Source organism: Aplidium turbinatum, chromosome 4 (genome assembly GCF_918807975.1).
Source record: "Aplidium turbinatum chromosome 4, kaAplTurb1.1, whole genome shotgun sequence".
NCBI classification, from domain to species: domain Eukaryota; kingdom Metazoa; phylum Chordata; class Ascidiacea; order Aplousobranchia; family Polyclinidae; genus Aplidium; species Aplidium turbinatum.
In genome coordinates, this window is record NC_137475.1 from 22,513,803 (window position 1) to 22,540,177 (window position 26,375).

At 37.5% G+C, this 26,375-nt stretch overlaps 1 protein-coding gene across 2 annotated transcripts in view; it reads right to left on the reverse strand.

Moving 5' to 3' along the window:
* LOC145769367 (uncharacterized) overlaps positions 1 to 26,375 on the reverse strand; it is an 82,403-nt gene that overhangs the window by 48,730 nt on the left and 7,298 nt on the right. For both annotated transcript variants that reach the window (XM_082580984.1, XM_082580983.1), the window contains exons 2-6: positions 17,426 to 17,545; positions 17,030 to 17,138; positions 8,489 to 8,568; positions 6,609 to 6,732; positions 4,249 to 4,383 (exon numbers count right to left, since the gene is read on the reverse strand). In XM_082580984.1, coding sequence (XP_082437110.1) covers positions 4,249 to 4,383; positions 6,609 to 6,732; positions 8,489 to 8,568; positions 17,030 to 17,138; positions 17,426 to 17,545 — 568 coding nt within the window. The remainder of the gene's footprint in view (positions 1 to 4,248; positions 4,384 to 6,608; positions 6,733 to 8,488; positions 8,569 to 17,029; positions 17,139 to 17,425; positions 17,546 to 26,375) is intronic.

Below are 26,375 nucleotides of genomic sequence, written 5' to 3' on the forward strand. Positions count from 1 at the left end.
AAATGGAGCAGGTAGATTTCCATGGCTCATGCTGTCTTCTACAACTACCGGTGCATTGTCTGAGACATTGACTTCACCACTGTCCATCCTTGAAGTACTGCTTTCTTCATCAATGTCATCTCTACGTTCATTCGTGCTGGACATGGCTTCTTCAGCGTTATCATCTCGACGTCATATCAAAAAAAAATTTTTCAACGCCTTTTGGAAGCTGGTTTTAAAAATGCGTAAATAGATGTTTGACTAAGTTGCTTCATCTTTAACTTTTCAATAATGAAATGACAACATCGCGCGGTGCCCCAATTTATACCCAGCAACAAGTCTGTGAGGAAAGATTTGTAAAAAGCGATTATTTCAGTACGTGTTTAGTTTGTATCGGTTATTTTATTGCCATGTTCATTATGATGTCATATTCGTATTCCCTTACGCTGACCCGGAACTGAAGTTTGATTGTGACGTAACGAAATTCGGAGACCATTCGGAGAAAAGATCAAACGTGGCTTTCTATCACCAGGAATTGTCAGCGTGTGGCAGTTGCCGTAGCAACAACAATGCAGTGAGTATCGCCTTTTTTTTCAACGCAGCGTTGTTGCGGATGCGGAATTGCTTGTTCTGTCGGATTCCTAGCCAGAGACATAGCGTAAAACAAGAAGTTGCGTTGCTGCAGTTGGTTGGATAATTCAGCGTTTAACAAAAACGGAAATAATTGTAATGAACCCTTCATGTGTCATGAAAACAGGGTGGGCGAAACATATTTTGCCCACCCTCGTTTCACGGCTGGGTGGGCGCCGCCCACCCGGCCCACCCTATTTCGACGCCTATGTATAGTAGTATTTAAACAAACTTCTTTAAACATGACAGAATTAACAAAACGGATAACCATATGCAAATTTAAGTGTTCTGGGAACACTCCTTTGGATATTATTAAGAGCATTGGCTGCTCAAAGACAATTTAGTTTATCGAGTTGTAGCCAAGTTTGATGACGAGGGGAAATTTGAAAGAAACCTCCACAGTCCTCGAACAGAGAGTCCAGCGAACAAAAACTTTTGTGACAGGTTCAAAAAGTCGATAAAGGCAGACCCAACACAGTCGACAACACAGCCTCATCAAAGCTAGACTTAGAATCACCATTAGTATCTGCAGATTCTGAATGATATTTTGATGCCCTGGGTTCGTAGAAACAATGATGCTACCAGTGCTTCCACTTTGAAGGATTTTATCCCGAAAAAGGGATTTTTCAACGCTTCGAAGGATAAAAAAGGGAAATGAAGATCGGAAGGATTTTTTAGGGATTTTTAGCAATTTTACAAGGAAATTTTGTCTTAAAAAGAGAATTGTTGTTTTTAGTAATATTAAAGAAAATTTTATTAATATTTCCATTCAAAAGTTCTAAAAACGACTGGAATAACGATGATCAGCTGGTTTCCGTCGCCACTCGCCGTCCGAAACCCCCTCTCACTCTCTTTCCCATTCTCACCTTTTCGTCACTTGATTTCTATTCTCGCCATTTTGGGAATTGGACGTGAGTGCAGTGAGTGAGTTAGTTTTCATGGTACGAAATGAGGGTACGGTACCAAGTGTTCAGGGTACGAATTCGGTTGCACCCATAATAGAGCTAGCTAGGCTGTGTAGCCTATACGATATGTATAATTGTACCGTATGGTGTACACAGTCAGACTGAGTCAGTATCATGAATAGGCCTAGTATCCTAAAGTTTTTCATCAGTCTCAGATGATTGTGAAGACATTACTGACAAGGAGAAAAAAGTGATAGCCTCGCCTTATAGAGTTGAACAAGTTAGCGCACCAAGGAAAACCGAACTAAACACAAAAATAAATTTGTTAATCGATGGATAGCGTAATTTGTTACTGCACATTTACCACCTGCAGCCTATATTTTCGATGTTAGGGATAGGTTAAAGAGTCCGTGTGGGAAAGATGAGAGTGGTAATTGGTAAATGATGTCCAGGACTCCAGGTGGTAAATATCCCAGAACCGACTAACTGACAAGCGTTTTTTTGGCTGAACAGTGAACAAAGGAAGTAAACCATGTTATTGTAAAATATGTGCTGCTTTTGTGTAGACTACTGTTCTAATAAAGCAACGTTACTTCGACATACCGTTGCTACTGAAAAAAATCAAGCTAACCTTTGTAATTTATTCACTTCAGCAACTTTATGGTATTAGATTGGGTTTGTCAACTAAATCAGCCATGCTACTGCCAGCAAGGTTTTGTTTTTTGTAGTGATTTGAATACTGTAGGCCAGGGTTCCCCAAACTTTTTTGGGCCACGAACCACTATTTGTGAATCTGTTTATTCGCGGACCCCCAATACAAAGGTAAAAATGAATAAAACTGAATTTTGTTTATTTAAAAAACTGACAACATCAATGGGACGGATGGGATTGCATAAGTCATCAATTCTCGTAGTTATTTGTGAAAGGCAAACTCGTAAGTCAGGGTCCACGGAAAGTCTGGACCTATATTTTGTCTTCATGTTGGTAAGAGCTGAAAATGCTGTCTCACACATGTAGGTCGTGGCAAAAGGCAATAAAATTTTAGTTGCCTTTTGCGATAGCAATGGGTATTCCTCCACAACACTCAACCAGAAAGATGCAATAGCTGTTTAATTGAAACTAAGCATTAAAGTTCGATCAGATGATAATTCGGCTAATTTTTCTTCTTCGCGTCCTGACAGATCAGTCTTTGTAACAACAAAAGATTTTAAAATCCAGTCAAAATTCTCATATGTCTCTTTTTAAAAGTAGGCTACTTCTTAAAAGTGTGCAGAAAGCAATTCCAAATGTTGTGTAACGTCAGAGAAAATCAACTCTGTATTAATTAAGAGTTTGTTGGTAATGTAGTCACACAGAACATGAAACATATCCACATTTATCCTTGTTAATGTTTTCCATATGTTGAGTTTCTTTATGAATGCTGTTATTTTGTTTTGAGGCATATGAGAATTTTTCGTAAACAACTTTTTAACTGCAACCAAGGTGCAACAAGTAAGATTTACGATACTGGATAGCAAAAGCTTTCGAAATCATTTGTTGTAAAGAACTGCGGCAATTATCTTTGACAGGGTACGTAGGCTACTGCGTACTACGTATATGTGTGACTTTTTAATTTCTTGTCATATTGCCACGGACCACCTGTGCAGTCGTCACGGACCACCAATGGTCCGCGGACCACAGTTTGGGAAACCCTGCTGTAGGCTACCACTTCTTCAATTCACTGATTTTCTGTTCTTTCAGGTTAAAACGTAACTTAGGTGAGATTAAAGTAACTTTAAAGTTGTATTGGCACTTTTTTTAACTTAAATAACGTCAAAAATAACCTCGCTTATGAAGGAAATTTTGAAGGATTCCCAACTGAGAAAAAAGGGATTTTTCAGGATAAAAAAGGAAACTGAAGAGGATTTATCAATTGTCAAAAGTGGAAGCACTGGATGCTACCAAAGTCATGCATGTTCAAGACTTGCTTCAAGATGCCAGCGCATGGAGCAAAAAAAGTCCAGACTTATCTGAAGGAGAATCTTCCCATGTTTTTCCCGCAAGACACTTGGCCTCGTAGCTTGTAACTATTGGCTATTTAGTGTGATTGAAGGACAGTCTAACTCAATTCCACACCCTAACCTCAACTCTCTTAAAGCAGCCATTTGAAGAGCATTCCAAAATCTCAATACCACGAAGCAAAGAGAAGTTGTTCACGGTTTAATGTTGAATAATTGTGCTAAATAGACTGTACTGTAAGGATTATATTAATAAAGTTAAAATAATAATTTTACCTTTTTCATCCTTGAAATCATGAAATTACGAAAAAAATATACTAAAGCCCAAATTAAGCTGAATGAGCCTGTATATATGTAACCTTCATTTCTTTTGACAAGCTCGCCCCCATTAACCAATTACTCAAAAAACGTTGGCATAACGGATACAAAAAAATAATACCAAACAAACAATAGGGCACTGGCCATCAAGTCATTTATGAAAAAAATTTACAACAACCATTGAATGGTCAAATGAGCTTGCAAAGACAAAGATTGAGCTTGCATGTGACAGCAACATTCTTTGGAATAAACAGTCACAGTGCAAAAATTGTTTAATTGGCACGACCAACTTGCAAGTACAAGGTTTTTTTTACATCACTTCAAGCAGATGTTGGAACAATGTAAAAGTAATCACCTGTGGTGGCTGGTCTGTTAACTGCTAACTTAATCTTAAACTGTGAATATGTCACCACTTGCACCTGATGCATATACTGAGGCGGAATGTAGATGCAGTCTCCCGGGTACAGTGAAGCATACTCCCATGGTATCTCGGCCACATCAGGGCTGTTATGAAGGTTAATGTTGTCGACGTCAAGAAGAGAAAATCCCGAGATCTACATAAAAAATACAGGATTTAAGAGTTTTGGTGAGCTTTGACAATATGCTGTCAAAAGTTGCCTTTTCATTGTGGATGACCAAAATAAGAAACAATTTTAATGAAGTAAACTCATCATAAAAGTGCACTCTTGCATATGAGGGTCTGCTACTATTCGGCGAGTCCGATTCGGCGAATCCGATTCGGCTAGTCTGTTTCGGCGAGTTCCCTATTCGGCGATTTTTTGAAAATCCAACGACGCCTTCTGGAAATCCGACGATTGAATATTATTCAATATTCAGACATCGAATCAATGTAAATACAAACTGTTAGGCTAATTGGGTTCTTGGATTCCTACGTCACCGTCTGTATGCAAACTTAGAATATATTAGTCATTTTTGTCATCAAATTACCTACTTACCTAGCCTAACTATATTTTTAGAAGTAGTGCTGCCAGAACTTTTTATTTTTTGTACTAAAATTCGTATCATTAAAACAAATTTACTTCTGTAGCTTTAATGTTTTATACAAATTGTTGCAACTATAATCTTTCTCCTTAATTTGCTTTTGACTACAATTTTTTTGCATTTTTATCACTACCTTTTTGGTGAAAATACAGTATAATTGCATTTAAATCGCCATAAAATTATTTCACTTGTAACTTTTGGAAATGAAATTGATTAAACAAAGTTTATTTGAACAGAAGTAGTATGTCTATAGTTTATTACATTTAATTATATCTCTATTGTTATTTGTTATTTATATACTTTTTCTGAATCCGCATGGTCACACTGAACCGGTTTCCTGCAACGTTTATTTTTCTGAGTCTTTTATGACATCACAACCAAGTTTTTGAATGCGAGACTCTCAAAGTAATAACTTCGGGAAACTTGTCACTTTTTGAATTTTTTTTTACATAGAATCAACCTATTCAGACATGAAATCCAATGTAAAGAAAAACGATAGGCCAACTGGGTGATTCAATGTATTCAGACGTTGGATCAATGAAAAAATGAACTGTTAGGCTAACTGGGTTCTTGGAACAAATCGAAGGGCTTCTGTGCATGTTTCTCAGTTTCAATGTATCCTAGTCAGCAAAAGTTCCCTTTTCTACACGATTTCAACGTTTAGCGACATTAAAATGATGTAAAAATGGCAATTTCTGCTGGTCGGGATAACTAGGCTATGGTACCCGATAATTTCCTTTCAATCCAAGCTGTAGGCCACAGCCACACATTTGGTTAGCCTTTTCATTCTGTTACTACAATGTAAAAATGAATCGTTAGGCTAACTGGGTTCTTGGAACAAATTTTTGTTGGTCGGGATAACTAGGCTACGGTACCCGATAATTTCCTTTCAATCCAAGCTGTAGGCCACACATATGTTAATTCAAACTAATCATTTTAACTATTCAAAAGTACTAACTTATAGACATAAACATGACGAGTGATATAAACATGACGAATTTTAATTTAATAGTTCAAACATTTTATTTTTATTTTTTCTGCACGATTTCAATGTTTAGCGACGTTAAAACGATGTAAAAACGGCAATGATAATTAGGCTACGGTACCCGATAATTTCTTTTCAAAAATTAATAATAGGAAACTCGCCGAATCGGACTCGCCAAAACGGGCCATTCCGTGCATATGAAGTTGGTAGTAGTCACGGTAATCCATCCATTCCAGGCACTACACCCTCTGGACTGTGTTACAATCAAGTGCTGTAAGATTGGTATTTCCATTTCGAGATCCGTAAATGGGGCAGTGATGAATGATGTGTTGTGCGGTTTGGGAGGTTGATCCACATAAACAGGATAATGATTTAGCAAGACCCCATTGAAACATACCGCACTACAATTAAAATGTCTCACTCCAGTGTGAAAACAATTGAGCTTTGCTAAATCTTTACGGAGCAACTCTGATCCTGGTCGGAGTAAAGTGTTTGAGGATACTGTCAACTATTCTGGTCTAGCAAGAGGTTTGCAGTTGCTTCATGTTCCTGTGCTATTAATGTCAAAACGGTGCATTTGTACGGTGCATTTTGCATTCCCTTCCATCTTTAACTGAAGAACTGCGACAGATACAATGCTAAAACGCAGGTTATTATCATATAAGCAAAACAAACTTGTTGCATGCTATATGCTATATGATTAAAATCAAAACGAAACAAAAAGTGAAACACAGTAAATCGTATTTATTTTTTGTCACAGCACACAAATAAAGCACGTAACCAACTTCGCACCTGTCCCGGATTATTCATGGCCATGTCGGACCTGAACTTGTTTCGAGGATGGATAAGAATCCAATCTTTTCTTCCGGCAACGAGGCAATGGAGTATGTTGTCAGCATCGTAATGCAACATTGATCTGAAGCAAGGCACAAAACATAAAGTACTGGTCAACAACACACGAGTGGCATTGTGTGGGAGCCACAACACTAACAGCTGGTACATAAGTATGCTAATCATTTCGATATTTAACTGCCCATGTGCATATCACATAGTTTATGTATAGCACCGGTTTTCATCCGGTGGTGCACGGACCTCCTAGAGCAGTGGTTCTGAAACTTTTTGTGACACGCCCCCCCTTTTTACAATTCTAACAAAAGTCGCGCTCCACCTTGTTTCAAAATCAAAAAACCTTAAGCACAACAGCAATTCGCTTCCAGGTAAGTTGCATTAATGCGAAAGATGTAACTGTTTTTTTAGATACTAAATGTTTAATTCGAGGATTAGTAGCAGAAAATGCACATTTCAGATCGGCTTTACAGTCAAGTTTGTGTTTAGATTTTGTCTTTATGTTCATGAGAATAGAAAAAACATTTCCGCACAAGTAGGCCTAAGTGGATGAAAATGGAAGAAGTCTGCGTATAGCAGGGGTCGCCAACCTTTTTGAGCCGTGGGCCAATTTGATAAAATGAAATATACTGGCGGGCCGTAACTGCCGGGACAGCTTTTCTGAAACGCGAACATCTTACCCTTAAATTGCACGGCGTTTTACATTTCTATTCATGCTTATACAATATGTTCATTGATATGATAAAAGGAATTTATTACTTTGAAACCGATTATTAAAAGAACAAATGTGTGTAACAATTTAATGTGAATGTTGATGTTGTTTGCATTTTTTTGCCAAATTATCGAACCATTTATCAAGAACCATTTATCGAATTTCATACTACTTTTGGTTATAGGCAAATTGTTCGTAAGCAATTGTTCGTAAAGCAATTGTTGGTAAGCAATTGTTCGTAAAACAATTGTTCGTAAACTGTTTGTCGTAAAATGAAATCCGTAAAACAATTCTTCGTAAAGCATTTCTTCGTATACATCAAATTTTAACTGCATGCACGAAAAAAATGCTTTAGGAAAAATTGTTTTACGAAGAATTAATTTTACGAACAATTGCTTACGAACAATTTGTCGGACACCCTACTTTTTCAACTTGACCCTGTAGCTTTTCTAATTCCGATTTGTTTCCGTCATAAAATTCTTTACAAATTTTGCAAAACACCACAATAACTTTTCCTTCTGTTTGATAATCTATAGCAGGTAAATTCCACTTTTTAACTGTACCTTCCTTCACCATGATTTATATTCGCAACTACACCGGTAAACAATAAGCATTCAATGAAAGAATAACTTTGCGTAACAATAAGCCGGTATTTATAAGGTTGCAAACTTTCTACAGTTCACAATCTTGAGCATTGTCAGCGCATAAAATAGCTTGCGTGATGCTCTGGGCTACCGCCGTGTGACACGCGATGAAGAAGCGCATAAAATTTCGTTTGATTAAACATTAAAGCATACCGCAATTGCCGCCGTAATCAAGGTTTGTTGATTTGGCGACGGCAATGTTTTTGCTGTCGTAGATACAAGCTAATTTCGAGGGCTGTATACATGTCCGGTAGGTACATAACTTAGCGCTTGATACTCCTTTGCAATCACTCAAACAGCGTGCGATTAAAAGCTTAAGTAAGTGACTCTGATACCACACAACTTGTGCGGTAACTCGCGGCCAAACGCTTATAATCTGACTCTTGTGACGTCATATTACTATTCGACAAACAAACGCAGAACTTTTGGTCGTTCGACAAGAAAGAAAAAATCGATCACAAACAACATACCGAGTGCCGTGGGTGCCCATCCATAAATTCAATTCTTGTAAATTTTTTGAAAGAGTACCACACATCAATGGTTTTGGTACCTGCAATCAATATTAACAATTCAAAATAATGTTTTACTCTGTGTTGACTGTGACAACACACAGCACACTGCGAACTACATATACAGCAGGGAACAGGACATCCTGTAACGACCGATCTGTCACAAGGACATAGTTTATCACAGGGTACATCTCACCATTAGACAACTTGACGCAAATTCCTGATCAATCCGATTAACACTTCCTCATCGCAGCATGCCTATGGCTTGTTTAACTCGAACCTTGGACACTTGTTTATTTTAGGAAACAGCAACAGAGTATATAATGTTAAAACTTCTAAGTCCAATACCAGTTTATTGCTGATTGTCACGATTCTTTCTATTTCTTACCAGGAAAGAGACTTGGGAAATTTTAATGACATAGTTTATTGGGATGTAAAACAGTCAAACAAATGGTGGATGTCACAATCGATAGGTATAGCCCACAGCACCACACGGTAGGATAAGGTCATGCAGGGTCAAACGGAACACTTTTTCAGTTTTTTTGACACATAAAACTTACGATGATATTTAAAAAAAATATATTTTACCACGGGGCATTAGGCTACACCTTTCAGTAATGAAATAAGACATTTTTTAGAAAATTAAAAACTTGCAAAAACATGAAAAAATGTGCTAAGCTGGGGTAGGTGTGGCCTATTTGACCCCATCAGCTGTGGGGTCAAATGGGCCACAACTTCTATACGTCGAAATGGTAAGGAAAGAACTTCATTTTTGCTATTCTATCACAGGCCTATTGAGTGGCATGTATTTTGTCAAAGTGATGCTCAACAATTTTAGCCATAAAGGCCTTTTTCGCCCTTTTCAGATAAAGGTAGAACACATAATTTGCACTGCTCTTTTTTGCAACTAAAATTGAACGATATGAATATGGGAACATTTTACAAATGTTCAATTTTAAACTGGCAGTCATAAACAGAGTAGAAGGGGCCAAGTCAAACAGCAGGGTCTATAGCTGACAATTGAAATAGGATACTATACAATCATGCTATATACAAAACCAACGAGACAGGTTGGAAACATCAAACAAATAGTCTAATATTGTAATTACTTCACTTTGTATTTTCACACGGATCACAAGAATTGTCATTTACACTAGTCAGACTTTCCAGTATTTCTCAATTTCGGGCACACTACATTGGCCACGACTGCCACAAGTAGCTAGGGGTTGGATGATGGAGACAACATCATCTAATGGATTATCACGTAGATCCTGATGTTCAGGCCACTTCCAGACAATGGGACTGCTTCTTATCATGCAACTAACTTCAACACAAGTCTTTTCAACCTTTGTAACTAGCCGTGGGAAATAAGATCCTTCATAGATGACAGCAACGCATGTAACACCTTCTTTCAATTGTTTTAACTTTGGTTATCAACACTGCTTCTTCCTCACCTGAACTGCTGTCATTACAACTAGATGATGCAGTAACAAATGAATCGCTGTAGGATAACTTCTTTTTGGCCATATGTGAAAGTCTAGCCACAAGCTGTTTCTTTGCAGGCCTTTTAACTGAAATTGACATGTTACTCTTGTTCAGTTTCAACTTCTTCTCTTTACGAAGTCTTTCTTCTTCTAGTAGTCTTTTCAGCGCATCTTCTTCTGTCAATACTTCTCCTGCATGTGCCTGGACTCATACTCTTTTTTTATGTTCCATGGCTGTTACAGTTGTTCGTGATGAGGTTGGATTTATTACTCCAACAATAGGGTGTACGGCTTCAAAACTTTTTTTCAAATTTTCCAATAAAACCAATTTTTTGTCGGGAAATAAGCTAAAAACTCATAATCTCAAATAATTTTTTCTACTCCAACAACTCAAGGTCCCAACTCAATAAAGAAATTTCGTGTAAAATCATGGTACTGGGGAGTAGAATTTTAACCACTAAAAAGGACTCTGAAGGTTTTAGCAGTTAGTATGGATAACATAAAAAGTTAGATATATACAAAAGTGTGCCACAGTGGTCACTAGCGTGGGGTTCAAAGAGCTACAGGGCTGGATGGGCCTCAAACAGTGGCTGGATGGGCTCCAAACAGTGGCTGCAAGGGCCCCAAAAGTGTACAAGTCAGCTTTATGAATAGAACGAGGGTCTTGATCTGCACTTAGGGATGGGCAAAATATAATACTGAATATAGAATAACCGGTTGTAGAGCCTAACTGGTTTCAAAATGCATATAAAATCGGATAATTGAAACAGCTTTGACAATCGACTTCGTACTACTCTGTTTGGTCGCAACAAATTCGCTGCAGCGAAAGTAGAATTGTTTATCGATTTAGTGGGTTGCGGCATAGGAAAAACGCACGAGTTTCAGTGTTTGCACTAAAGAGATCTTTCTTGTCAAGCGCTTTGTAGTCCTCACAGTATTGCAAAAGTATGGCACGAAACAGCTTAATCCGCTTTCGGGATTTTGGTCTAGTTCGGTACCACAAACCTAAGTTGTTTCTGGTAGAACACAAGGGTCGACTTCGCTGAGCAACCCAACATCGGAACCTTCCACTCTCGCATGTAAGGCAACGTCGACCACAGGATGTGAGGATTAGGGACCCTCCCTGCACTGGTAACCCACCGACGTTTAGAACAACGCAGGGCGCTCTACCTTTGCGTGTCAGACACTGGTGGGGTGTTATGTGGCGCGAAACAGCTTAATCCAATTTCGGAATTTTTTCTATTTCGGTACCACGAACCTAAGTTGTTTTTGGTAGAACACAAGGGTCGACTTGCCTTTGCTGAGCAACCCAACATAAGGCAAGACACACAGAGTGTGTGGGTTAGCGACCATCCCCTGCAGAAGTATGTAATGGGTAGTTGGCTTTGTCTTGGCTTTTACTAAGGCAGTACAGTGACATGGACGACTTGTTGAGCTGTGGGATTGAAGATGCTACTTGCAGTAGTGAAGATGAATCAGTAAATTTGGCTTCCTTACCTTCAGAAATAGATATATATCTCACGTTGTTGAAAGCATCCACTACATCTGTTGAAAACGCTCTTGTTTGGTGGAAAGCAAACAAAAAACAATTTTCTTGTGTTATAGTTAGTTTCAAAATATTTTTGTGTACCTGCCACATGTGCTAAGCATGCAGCTAGCAGCTTCTTCAGAGAGATGATTTTCAAGTGCAGGTTTAACTGCCACCACGTTGAGATGTCGTTTGACTGGTGAAAAATTAGAAAGCCTAAACTTGTTACACTGCAATAAGCAATTTTTGTGATGTTCATTGTTTTTGTAAAGTCATAAAAATCATTAAAATGTGTCGGTGGTAAAAACTGTCAATTATTCTAGAATAGCTATCTGTGTTCTTAATTCGGTTTCAGTATTCTAGAATAGCTAATTATTCTATTTTTCCCATCCCTACCTGCACTATAATTGCAAGTTCAATAATCTCATTAGCAAACCAAAAATCCTTTAGCCTTGCTTCAATGTTATAAGGAATACCATAATATATTGAACTCTTTGGTTTACAGATTGTCGGTGACATGGTTCAGCACTGTTAGTACTGTTTGCTAGTAGCCTTGGTAGGTAGTCAACTCAAACGGGTCAATCAAAATTGACAAACATGGAGAGCAGTTGCTTGGATGTGCAGCTTCCCATCCCAGCCGTTTTGTGACTAACACTGAGTCACTCAGTACGGTACTTAGTAGTCTCTGAAACTAGGAGTTACCCATTAACCAACCCATTAAATATAGAAGCAACTCAAAAGTTGCTGAGAAATAAAAAGAAACTTGCCTCTTTTCATGACATTAACCACGCAATGTTCACCATGCTTATCACTCGCTACTCCAAACAACTGGCATTCATTAAAAAAAAACATATGTCAAATGAAAGAGCAATTGGTTTGGTGAAAAAATGAATTACTGAAGTAAAAGTAAATGATAGTACTGCAGGCCTCGAAATTCGTTTTTGTTGACGGCGGACAAACGTGTCCGGTCTGAGCAGCTATCTCGGTGGATAAATTAAGTCTCACGGCGGACACACAAGTTATAACGTCGATCGTCATGCTTAATCACTTTATTTTGATAATTCTTCGCCATTTGAGAACTATAGCTACGGTTTGGAAGGCTTTTTAAAATTTCAGCGAAGTGACTCTGAAAGGCTTTCATCAGAACAACGACGTGCTCTTGAAGAGTCAAAGTACCTTGTAGCCACATAATATGCGGATAACTGATTAACTTTCACCGAACGAGGTCGTGTGGCTTCTTGCGTCACAATGCTCGGGGCACGAGTCGGAAAACTTCTACACTAATGCTACTGTTTTCTGCTGTGCAAAGTTTCACTAGGCTTCTTTTTTTTAAGTTTATTTTTGCTTTCGAAGAGCAAGTAGGTTCAATCGCCCTCGTTCTCACTTTCAGAATTTTCCCTGGGCCTTTTTTTCTTTCTTACAGTTACACTAAAACTTAACAAATTTTGTTGCATCTTGCTGTAATAGCCTACTGGTATCATCTAATTTTGTAACCAACCTTGCCATCAATATTACTCGGAGATCAAAGCTAAACATTATTATGTAACACTTGAACTAAGCTGCGCGTGATTAGTGTAGAAGTACCGATACTCTCGTAGCAAAGAATTCACCTTTGTTATGCTGATTCAATGTCATCCATCGTTGAAGCAACGTAAAAATTGTAAGTTTTCCTGCTTGAATGGAAGCTAAGGGATCCAGTATTAACATTTTCTAGATGCGCGGGAAATTATATTCTTCCAACAATTGTTTGTGCTATGCAATGGCGATTTGTATCGCTAGTTCCTGTGTTATTTCTCGGCAGACAAATATGACCGATCTAGATGGTACTTCCCGCGGACATCACATGCTGTGACGGCGGACATGTCCGCTGTGAATTTCGAGGCCTGGTACTGATAAGCACTGCAGGCACAGGAAAAAAAATAATGAGGTTGATGAGTGATGACAGAATAAGAGGTTATGTTATTTCGATGATGCACTGATTACTTGCAGCATTCAATGTTGCCAGGGCTGTTCAGCCACTGTAAGAGAGCATTGGCTCCGGCTCCAGCACCATCAAGCATTTATTGAAAAGCTCCTACTCCAAAGCTATCAAGCATTCATGCAATAGCTCCAGTGCTGCAAATTTTTAAAAAAATTGCTCCAGCTCCATTAAGTATGTTTATAGCATTTACCACAGTAGGACACAACGGTTTAGTAATTTGCATTGTAGCATTATATATACAGTAAAATTCTGTTTAAAGGGGCAAGCACATTAAGTAGTAAATTTGGGGAGCAAGTCTTTTAGGCGCAGACAGTTAGGCGCCGGTCAAATAGGCGCTCACACTGTGTCATCTGGATATTTAGGTGCGGAGCACTGTGGTGCCCGGTCCATTAGGTTCTATTCCTAGTAAAGTCTGCAGATTGTATCAGCTTGGAAGGTAGGGCAATGCTTTTCACACAAAATGTTGTATTGAACAGAAAAATATGTCATGGCTTCCGTGAGTGAAGCACTGAAGCTGCTTAAACCGGCAATGCTTTTCACACAAAATGTTATATTGAACAGAAAAATATATTGCATTTTAATGCGCGTGTTCGGCATTTATTTGTTAGTCCAGGTGTGCGTCGGCGATAGCGTTATTAATAAATTATTCAAGTTTCCGAACATGACTGAATTCACTTTTATTGAGTCAAATAATAACTACACTAAACCTTAGTAAAAAAATCTCATACGAACTCGCCACATGACCAATCCATCCCTAGTAGAAGTAATTGCGAAAGATAACAAATTAAGTATAATTCCATCTGGCTGCAAGTGCAACCTGTGTTCAGGATGCATAGCAAATGTCCTGTGGAGATGTGCTAATATCAAGAGTAGTAGAACGTTGTCCCGCACCTCATCTCCACACGCGCATTAACAAAACAACATATATATTTTTCTGTTCAATACAACATTTCGTACGAAAAACATTGCCCTACCTGCCAAGCTGATACAATCTGCAGACTTTACTAGGAATAGCACCGAAATGAACGGGCGCCACAGTGCTGCGCACCTAAATATCCAGACGCCACAGTGTGCGCGCCTATTTGACCGGCGCCTAACTGTCTACGCCTAAAAGACGTGGACCCTAATTTTGCAGCTTCATGTCATCAGTTTATCAGTATTATTAATTGATTTTAAGTTAATCATGATTAGGCTACCCAACCCTGAAGCTGGAGCAGATAAAATTTTTGTAGCTCCAGCTCCACAGACATTAAAAAAAAGGATCCGGCTCCAGAGAAAATGCTTGGCTCCACAGCCCTGAATGTTGCGGCAATAAATTTCAATCTTGTTGTTCGTTTTTGATGTGATTATGTGCATTTTGTGTTAAAGTAGCGTTTAAAATGTTTATTTTCTGACTGAGTGATATTTCAAAATTTTGCTGTAAACAAGTACCAAAGGAGTATATACATTGAACATTGTAGTATGGTACTGTAGTAGTGTTAATGGTTTCATACAGTGTGTACCAAAAATGTATCTACTTTTTTGTGTGCTCAGTACTCCAACTTACATGTTCTCGTAATAATAAAAAATGGACGGTTCTAAGTAATTATTGCACTTGCTACCATATTGGGTTTGGTGCCTTTGAAGCAGAAGCAAAAAATTGATCAGTTAATGCAAATCAAGACATGCGTTTATTTTTTTGGTACACCCTGCAGATAAGGTTTGTTTAAATGTAGAAAAGTGGCAGTTGGGACCTCGAAACCATGAAGTTGAGAAAAAATATTTCACATGTGGTCATAATTACTTATTTCCCGACAAAAAACAATGGTTTCACTATACGTTGTAAAAAAACCGTACACCCTACTCCAACAATTGCATTCCGCAGCAACTTCCTCGGTGAGTCTGCGGATGTGCTGGGCTTTGCTAGTGTCCCTTAAGTCCCATCTTGTGTATCTTCTTCTAGGTGTACAACCTTTTCCATTACAGGTCTTCTGTCTGGAGGATATAACTCAGCACCTCGGAATGCGGTGATTGCAGTTATTGTGTCTAAACGTGACCAAAGTCTTGACAGCAACCTAGGAGTAGGGACTTCCAGTCATGACTCTGCAAACCAGGCATTAAGAATCTTCTTCCACATAAATCTCACAGCTTTGAATACTCCGACATCCAGAGGCTGAAGTGCATGGGATGAATTTGGTGGGAGACACAGGATAATGACACCATTGTACATGGCATTCTTGACAGTGTTGTATGTTAGATGGCTGTTATGCCAATCAAAGGTCAAAAGAACAAGCTTTTCATTTTCAATATCACTGACATAATTTACAAAAATCTACCTTTTTCTACACCTTTGCTATTGTTGACGTGTATTGATTTGATATCATGATCAGAAACAAAAACAACTGTACTGACATGACGAATTCAAGCACGTTTTAACGTTCGCGTTTTGTCGCTTCTACCTTTGCTATGTTGATGTGTATTGTTTTTGATATGATGGTTAGAAATAAAAACAACTGAACTGACAGGACGAATTTTAATTTAATAGTTTAAACATTTTATTTTTATTACTTTCTGCACGATTTCAACGTTTAGCGACGTTAAAACGATGTAAAAACGGCAATTATAATTAAGCTACGGTACCCGATAATTTCCTTTCAAAAACTTAAAAAACGCGCCGAATAGGGCACTCGGCGAAAAAGGCTCTCGCCGAATAGGGAACTCGCAGAATCGGACTAGCCGAATCGGATTAGCCAAATTGGAGTCGCCGAAACGGGCCATTCTGCGTTTAAATACACCTGTTGTTGCTTTTCAAAGAGCAACATCCAATCTCTACTAGGTCTTCCATCCTTAAATGGATTCTTCCTGCCAATAGAACTATGTTGTTTACATCATCTCTACTCTGGGGGTAACCGCACTTGGAGATGTACTGTAAAGCATTCACAATCAGTAGGCCTAGTTCTTCGTCAAACGTTAAGACAGTTCTACCACCAGAACCTACTTTTGTTGGGGCACTTGAAACCCAACGGCGAAGAGTTTCTTTAGTGACATTGTGGATTTTTGCAAATACTTTGTAACGAACCTTTGCCATCTTTCACCAACTGGGCCAATTCAGGGAGAAGATCAGGATTGTATGTGCAGAGTGTAAGACAGAGAGAAGATAATGCTGGAAAAAGCTCAGTGTACCAAGAGCTCAAACATTTTTGGGAGTTGATATGTATTATTTCTAGTTATCAGAGGCTGAGTACTCATTATAGTATTTATACCAACAAGGCAAATGCTGTCTAACTAGAGTGATTGCTTAAAGACATCTAGAAGAAAATAGCTGTCTGCATAATTATTATGCCTACTAAATAAACAAAACTTGAAAGGTAATTTACTTTTCAGTCTGTTTTTGTTTGTACATTTAATTTAATGGAAAGTAAAATTAATTAATTGCATTTAAATAGAATACTGAAAAGTTTAAATAGTTGACATTTGACAGCTTTACTTCATATTGGTAGTTGTTGGAAAAATAAACAAACAAAACTTACCTTTATGTCCTTTTTCATAAGATTGGGCAAAACAGAAACCACGTACCAGTTGCGCTTCTCATATTTGTCAAGAAATGCTTTGATTGTCATTCTCTTGGGCTCTGTCTTTCTGTAAAAAATCACTCCCTTAAAGCTTTGGTCAATATGTAATGATAGCTTAGCTTTTCAATATTGGTCAAAAAGAAAGCAATAAGCTTTTCCGTTAAATCAAGTTTTTATTCAAAATTATCTCCATGTTATAACATTGATTGCAAAATTCAAACTAATCTGAGACAAGCAGAGAAAAAGTATTATTTTGAAAAAGTTTCACACACGCATTGCTTTTAGTCAGTCTTTAATCATATGATCTAAAAACTGAAATTGCAAAAATGGTAAGTTGTATTTAATAAAGTTCACCTGTCTTCATATTTCTTCTCAACTAGTACCTCGAGATCCCCGTACTCTGAAACCAAATAGTCGTCTTTCCATAAAGAGATTGCGGGAGAACCTTTCAGTAACCCCCTTAGAAGAGCTGGCCTATAAAGCAATGCTGTTTAAGTAAAAGTAAGTATTATAATCTTTGTTTAAGTTTACTTAAACAAAGATGAAACTTGCAGTCGAGTGCAGTCGGCTACAACATTGTCAGTTTTGTTGTACCACGTTTGATATATACAAGAAGATCGCCCAACTCGAGAACTACCTCCATGCGATGCTGAGTGTGCCAATCGGCTACAAAGAGTTTCCAGTAGTGTTGGGCGATATATCGAATTTTCGATACGATACGATATCTTTTCAATATCGATATTTATTTCAATATCGTTCGATATTTTAACTATTACAGTCCTAGCTCGTAATTGCAAACCCCTATAAAAACATTGCCGAGGCCAAACGGAAACAGTTGAAACTGCCTCGGCAATTACGTGTATTACGAAAAAAATTGTACCAAAACATGTAAAACGAGAAGCGAAAAATATACTAGAGTAGTCTATCCCGACCGCACTGTTTGATTTATTGTGATGTAATAATACCAAAAGTAGCGAACAACGCGATACGCACGCTGTTACGGTAATTCACGTTGAATAACTCAGGGGAGGAAAAGTAAGTTAATTTTGGGTTGATTCAACGTTCGAGTCAGCACAAATCGATTTAATTTTCCTGGCGGGTTATATTGCATAACAACAATGCCCAATAAGAAATTTATGTTTGTTTTACATTAATTCGACATCTAGCACCGTTGAATTAAAATAACGTTAATTGCTCAACCAAGTACCAGTAACAAATTAATAGCTCCCTGCGAGAAGATTGCCTCGATTTACGTATGCACTAACGTAATTTCAGCACAATTGGGATACTGCGAGCAACACAAAGTCTGTTTGATAAAGAACTAGATGTCAGAATCGGAATCATCAGATGCTGCATCGGAGAATGAGGTTGTCGTGTCATCACCGGAATCAGACACATCAAGAGGCTCATCGCTTGTCTGTAAATCTACACTGTCTTCGCCGTTCACAATGAAGCGTCCACAATTTGCCGTTTTCGTGCTTTGATACCCATCCACACGCCTCTTTTGCAGAGCTCCATCAGGGTGTTGACTAAGGAGCAGATCTATGGCTGTGGCATAACGACTGGGAGGAATGTCTAACCCTAACCTTACAAGCACTCGTGTGGCCTGGGCATTTCTATTGCCGACGCTAATGCCCTATTCATGCATCTGCGTCGGCAATCACCTCGGCAATCTCCGACACTAATTTCGAAGACTGAGAAACTCTTTTCTTAATTAGAACAAAAATATCGAAAAGTATCGAAATATCGAGTATTTTTTCAAATATCGTATCGTTTTGTTTTTTTCAATATCGCCCAACACTAGTTTCCAGTTTATTTTTTTAAACTCATTAAGTAATGGCTCCAGCTTTCCAGGTCAAGTCATCAGGAGCAAACTATCTAACTGCATTGTTCCTACATGGTTTGCACATCATCAGAGCGGGGGATATTGAAACCAATTGAGGCCCTCAATATTCATGTTGATAGTGCAAGAAAAAGATGAACAGAGGAAAAATCGAGTGCAAGAAATGTGGAAAATCTTTTCCAAGGACATCTCACCACTGCGTATATATATCACTACTAGACGCCTTGACGGGAATTCGTTACCGATACGATTAATGCTTCCTTATTAGCCCTTTGAGGACCATAAACTTTTGAGACATGTTTTATTGAAATATTGATGATTTTTACTACAAGTTTATCACTTTAAAGAGGTATATATTTGAAAAAAAATTAAATTTTTTATTTCAAATAGAAGTTACGCTGTGGTACATATGTGCACCATTGGTCCTTAAGGGTAATGTGTTTAGTATCATTGCTGACATGGTTTTACACAGTGGCGGCTGGTGCTGTTTGTGAGCAGTGGGGCTGCAATGAATAGTTGGGGGGGGGGCAAAGCCTGCCGCTGAGTTCGCCGAAGGCGAACGACTTCGCGGAGAGTCTGGGGGGTCTCCTCCTAGAAAAATTTAAAAAATCACATTAAATTTGGTGCGTTCTGAGCATGTTTTTATCCCAAATTTTGAAAAAATGCATTCAAACTTTGTTGAAAAGTTGATATTCCTAAGCTGTATTTTGAAAAACCTAATAGTATTGCTTTGGAGACAAACTTTACTAGTATTGAGCTTAGTCTTGACTAGCCTAGCCGTTGCATGCAAGGTTCAAGTGATTTTGAGATGCCCTAGGCTGGACTAGCACTTCCTATAACCTGTTGAATACCCTAACTATACAGCTAACACTTTTACATTCATGGCTCATCGCCACTCTGCGAAATGAAAACTAACTTCAAAAAGTCTGTAAAGTTATTCGATTAGGTGGGCTGTTTTCAGGGGTCTGCTACTATTCGGTGAGTCCGATTCGGTGAGTTCCTAACTTCCATCCCCTAACCCTAAGTCCTAACCCCTAACCCTAAAACGGCAATGATAATTAGGCTACAGTACCCGATAATTTAAAAAAAAATTGAAAAAATCCCCCGCTAATTGATCGGACTCACCGAATCGGACTAATCGAATCGGACTCACCGAATCGGACTCACCGAAACGGGCCATTCCGTGTTTTCAGAGGCTCACACAGCGACGACGACGCAAATCATAATTGCTTGTGCAGTAGGCCTATTGACATAATTTGCGCCAAATTATAGAAATTTTCAACCGGAAGTAATGCTAGCAGTTAAATTTACCTTTGCATGTAGATTTAAAATACATTCCGAAAATATTACGTTTTATTTATATTAAAATTTCACAACAACAGTCTTAATTTTTAAGTTTTTCCCACATCTCTATATCCTTCCATTAGACTAATAGAATTTACCCTTTAGGACCTTTGGTACATATGTGTACCACAAAAGTTTAGCATTGTCTAGCAACATGTTTTTTAATTTTTTTATGGTTTTACTGATAGGATAAGTCAGATTAATCACTAAACATTGATGTAGAATAAAAATTATATATGTATATTTATTTTTTACTTGTCTTGTTGATCTTTCAAAGTTTACCGCTTCAAACCCTGACCAATTCACCAAACAAAACCAGTTAAAGCAAAGCTAAAACAAAATACAATTTCCAAATTTTTTTATTTATAAATAGATTATCTATTTAAGAAACGTTTAGAGACAAATACTTTTTGATAACTACAAGAAAATGATTAGAAATCGTGGAAAAAGTTCATGGTACACATATGTACCAACGGTCGTCAAAGGGTTAAAGCACGCCGTGGCTTGTTTGACTGTAACCTTGGACCAGGGTTGAAAGTTGTTAGTCAAAAAGCAATGACTATTTCACTATTCGATTGTGTCCAAAAAAGCAATGACTTTCCGCTATCGATACTTAAAAAAAGCAATGATTAGCAATTACTAAAAATATTGCATTTGCGTATTTAAAGACCAGAGAATCAGAGATGCCAGGTTGTCTTTTGAAAACAAGCAATTGAATCTAAAAAACAATCCCAAAATAGGCAAATCAATTCCAATAATTTACAACCAATACCAATTAGCATAAAGCACGCAGTTTAGCAGTTTAAAATTTTCAATACAACCTTTGCAGTCCATACATCATGTTTATTTCAAGAATGACATTTGTTTACGCCATTCCAAGAAATATTTATCTTGAAAAGAAGGGATACAATGTTGACTACAATAAAAACCTCGCAATTTCAGTGTCAAAAACAAGTTAAAAAAATTTGACTGGCCAAAAAACAAGCAACCCGCAAACTGAAAAAAAGGTACGCAAACTCGAAAAAAAACAAGCCAAAACTTGTGGGATAACAAGGTTGGCAACACTGTTAACGACTCTCACTTGCATGGTTTTTCTGAACTGTGTTGCCGCAAAATTTTCCTTAATCCTTTAAGGTTCGAAAATCGGAAGGGGACTAGGTCGGATAGTAATCCGAAAACTAAATCTTGTAAATTCGTTTTGACGACAACGTAAGTGAACAACAAAAAATAATTCAGCAGTTCTTCTAAATATAGATTAGCGAAAAACGAATAACGATTTCGTTGCTTGCATAAAAAAGCAGTGAATAACGCGCATTCGATATTTATTTTTAAAAGGAATGGGTATAAGCATTCGATATTCAGAAAGCAACGAATAACGCTATCGAATAGTGACAACTAGTCGTTACTTCCAACCCTGCCTTGGACATACAGTCATGCTCAAAAAGTTAGGATTACCTGTCAAAATTTAGAATTTTTACAACAAGCTAGAAAAATTATCCTAAATGCCATGTCAAAAATCATTTTATGTTGTATCTATTCTATACCATTAGTCCATTATATACTAACAGTGGCTTCGGTGCAAACCATTGTGAATGAGCTGTTTCTTTTACAAACAAAAAAATTCAAATTTTTTCAAAATTTGTAGCTAAACAATATCGGCAAAAAAGAAGCTTTATCAGTTGTTAAGATGTGAAAAAATTGTGAAATAGACGAAATCTGTTAATCGTATCAGCCATTTGCCAGCAGTTTATTGTAATCAGGCATTATTGAATACTGAAAAATTTGGGTGTTCATCAGGACAATAATCGCTTCTAGCACTTGTTGCAACACTCATCTGATGAAATTTTGTATGTTATTTGCTCTGAGGATGCGCATTGTCATGGTGCGTGAAACATCAGAGAAGCAATAAACCATCTTGTTTGTTGTTGCTTTTACTTTCAGGCATTATTGCTAGGAATGTGTCTGTGTGCGAACTCGGTTGCATTGGGCCTCATAACTGTGTGGCTTAATCCTACAACTGTTTGCAAGTCTAAATAAAGTCCAAGCCTGAGTAATGAGTATATATTATTACTTAGTGCTTTGTTACACAATAGGGTGGAGTGAAAATTTTTTTTTTTTTAAATTCAATAAAAGGGGGTCTAAATCCTTGACAAATTGGCAAAAAACAATAACAGAACTGGTTTTGGGGAGTTGCACCCCTTATTGGCCGTGCTACCCTTCATTTTATGGGGAATACCCCTAAAAATTCTAAAATTGGCTGTAACTTTGGAACTGCTGGTGCTAGGAACACGAGTTTGGTATCAAATGATGCAGAATCAAAATGTTTCTATCTGCTCTAGGAAGACTTTTGTCTTATTTCCACTAGAAAAAAAGTTGTGACAAAAAACGTATATTTGACCATGTTTTGGACAAAAACAATAGCGCAAGCACAAGGTATTGGGTAAAAGCACATGCTGTATTGAATATGCACTATGCAGGTTACAGATGACTATTGACTAGGATACTTTTGCTTATTGCATTTGAAATAAATATACGGTATAGTATGCATAATTGCATAATATACGATACACATGACGTAGAGAGTACAAGGGTTAATCGAGAGTATGTTGGCAGTGGCGACCATGGTCTAACGGTTCAGTAGTGTGACTGGTAATACACTATAGTGCTCATGTCATGTACATTGTACAGTTGTACACGCACAGTAGCAATTAACAACTTTGCTGTACGATGTGGGTGTGGGGATTACTAACTGGACACCTATTCAAAGAGTAGGTGCATAAAATATGACATATATGATGCAGAATATATATATAATACTGAAATTGGTAGACGTAATTGGTGATGGGTATTGGGTAGACACTGATATGCCATGAATACCACTACCAGTACACTGAAATACCAGCACACAGATTGATATGATCCATTCCATACTGCTGCATGTGCAATGGATGGTAAGTCTGCTTTTCTGTAGCAAAAAGTGTGCTGCAGGCAATTGCAGATACTGAACTTCATGACAAGCTTGCACTTGCACTGCAACGATCTCCCTATACAACATATATTTACAAACTTAGATGGGACAACAAACACCCCTTCATCTTTTTCTGGAATCATTGGAAAGGAATTGGGAGGCAGCGATTGTAAATGTAAAATTTTCCAATTCAAATCAATCCACAATTCAAAATTTCGCGTGTTGCCCAACAGTGTGATCGATAACCTTAGTTCTGACCAGTATTACGGCTCCAGAGTACAGAATGTGTTGGGCTGTTATGCTTGGGCATGTTGATGAAGACTTGCAGTTTTTGTCAGTCGGGGAATTATGTCATTCGAGGACCGAGGTGGCTAACACTTGTTTGTAGGCTACTTTGTAAATACACTTCTGCGATCAACCCTTCCTAAAGTTTCCTGATCTTGTCTGAGTACTGCATTATTGTTTGCTTCCCATCCTGGCTTGAAATAAAACACCACAATTCATCATCTGATGGGTCAAAAAACTTCTTCAACATGTTGAAGAACCCAAACCAAGAAGTACAAGAGATATCCAAAAAGGTTTTGGAAAGCAACAAAATACTTTTTTCCCTCACCCTCAAAATGTCATTGTTGGTATGCTAGGTGATGAAGACTGCCAAGTTAGAAGAGCAACAGTCCAACAAATCCATTGCTTACGTTCACAAGCACAGGAAAAGCAAAGCAAGAATCATGTTGGCTCCTCACAACAAGAAGATGAAAATCAAAAACTGAGAAAGGAAATTTCACCAGACTTACGTAATACAGGCCTTGCCATCGTGCGAGCTGGAGTCCAAGCTGGAGGCGAAGCTTGCTTTTGAACTATTTGCAGTGAAGAGTTCTCTCAGATTCGATAAGATAATAAAGAGAAAGAAAAAAATTGCTCCTCCGCGATCTCGTAGTATTTCTCGTATGTATCGTCACAATGATTGATTCAGAAAATATTTTACGAAAGTAGCCAACTAACTAGAAGCGGGCGTTTTTCTTATTTTGGTTATGAAATAGCAATGTAGTGTTGATTTTATTTTATTTTGAACAATTGTTTTATTTATTACTGTATATGTGTAACTTTTAGAAGCATAATTTGTACAAACGTGTATTAAAGTAGCCATTTGTTCGAGTTCTTAACAACCATGCCACATGTTGAATCGGTCTTTGTGAAGATAATGATTGGGAAAACAGGAATCGATGCTGCAAGCTAGAAGATGTGAATTTTTTACAGCAGCAAAGTATTGTCTACTAATACAAGTTCTTAATGTTGGTAATGTTATAAGCTAATGTTGTAGCTGGTGAATAGTCACTAACTGTTGTACATTAGATTTCTCACAATCATTAAGTTGCTAGATAGGTGTAGTTTTTTCATTATAGCTGTATCTTGAACAGTCAAAATATCAAAGAGGACTTCTCTACTATAGATACAGCCAGGTTCTCAGCAATCAAAATTTGATAAAAATTTTAATAAACAAATTACAGAGTAGAAGTTACTCTGCATGTTTGTTTATGACAGAGAATTTTACCAAGAGCCTAAAAGTATCTTTGCGCAGGGCTAGGTCAAAGCAAGAGATTAAAACTTTAGTTTTTTTATATGTTACTGATCAGGAATAGGTTAATAGGCTATAAGGAACCTAAAAGGTAAGCCTATGGTTGAATAAAATCATATACTGTAATTAACTACTCGCATGTTATATTTAGGTAACTTAATAACAATTAATTCATAATGGGGCGTAAATGTGTGATGAATTGCAATTATTACTTGCTTCTTGCCAAAGATATGATAAATGTGTAGTCTTGTAAACTTTTGCAGTTGGTTACTTGATATGAATGTCTATTGTTCATTGCAAGAATGTATCAGTTTTTTCATACAATAAACGGAATGACTTGTGAAACTTGACAGAATTTGTTAAATCAATTTAGTAATAGTTATTCAGTTATTAAGAAGGCTGTGGTTATATTTACACAATAGTATAATAATAGCCTCAATAGTGTTGCCAGAAAAGGAATTCTGCCCAAATTTGAGAAAAGATTAAAGCTGTTGAAAACAAAAACTTGTAGTTTGGAAATTTTGTTTAGTCCTGGGCAAAGATTAAGACCCTATTCTTATTCCTAACTTTAAACCCTACCTTAAACCTTCCTAACTTTAATCCTAACTCTGGCAACACCTGATTGTAACAATGGCATTAAGTGTGGAAAAATAGCCACTTCCTATTAAGAAATACAGAAAGCTAGCTAAATCATCAACAACAAAATGGCAAGGCTATTTGCTTTAATTCTGGTCGTTAATGAGACTGTGACTACTGCTGTATATGATAGTAATCAATGCTTTCAGAGTGCTCAATGTATTATGTGTTACCATCATGACTTTTAGGAATTTAATAGGCAAATAACTTACTGTAGAACATACTGTACAATACACAACATTATTGCTACAATTTATGTGTCAAAGTTATGGAGCTGGAGAAGGGCTTTATTGAAAAATCAAAGGAGTCTGATGAATGTCATAAAACGTGGTATACCAAACGACAAGAATTGTTACCCGTTGCACAGTTGAAACGAAATGAACTAGAACTTGCATAATGGAGAGCGGGAGTCAAAGTGGAAGATTGCATTTACGACTAAGTGCAAAGATATGCCTTTATCCTTATTGAGTATACATATTGCACGATGTGAAAAGAGACAAACGAGATGCTGCAATCTCTTACAACTCCATTATGGAGTTAAGCTTCCCAAAGCACGCCAATCAATTACATTAAATACCCATGGCAAGAAGTTTGATAAAAACTCACAATGCAATTACACCCAGATTGAAATTATGCATCACTTGCCAAAGACAAGCAAAACAGAGCTTGATATTCTAGCCAAGGGCAACCCTTCTGACACGGATGAGTGTGATGATGCATGCTAATCATCAAGTACATCTGAAACTGACAGATCAGAATTTGCAATTACAAATAACGAAGGTGCACTTGATGCACTTAATAAAAGTCTTTTAAATCAAAATCTGTCACCAATCTAATTGAACATTTACTATGACATCATGATGCATATGCTGTGTGATCATGTATTTTTTATTAAAAAATCAATAATCAGCAGTGCCCTATTTATGGCATATGCATT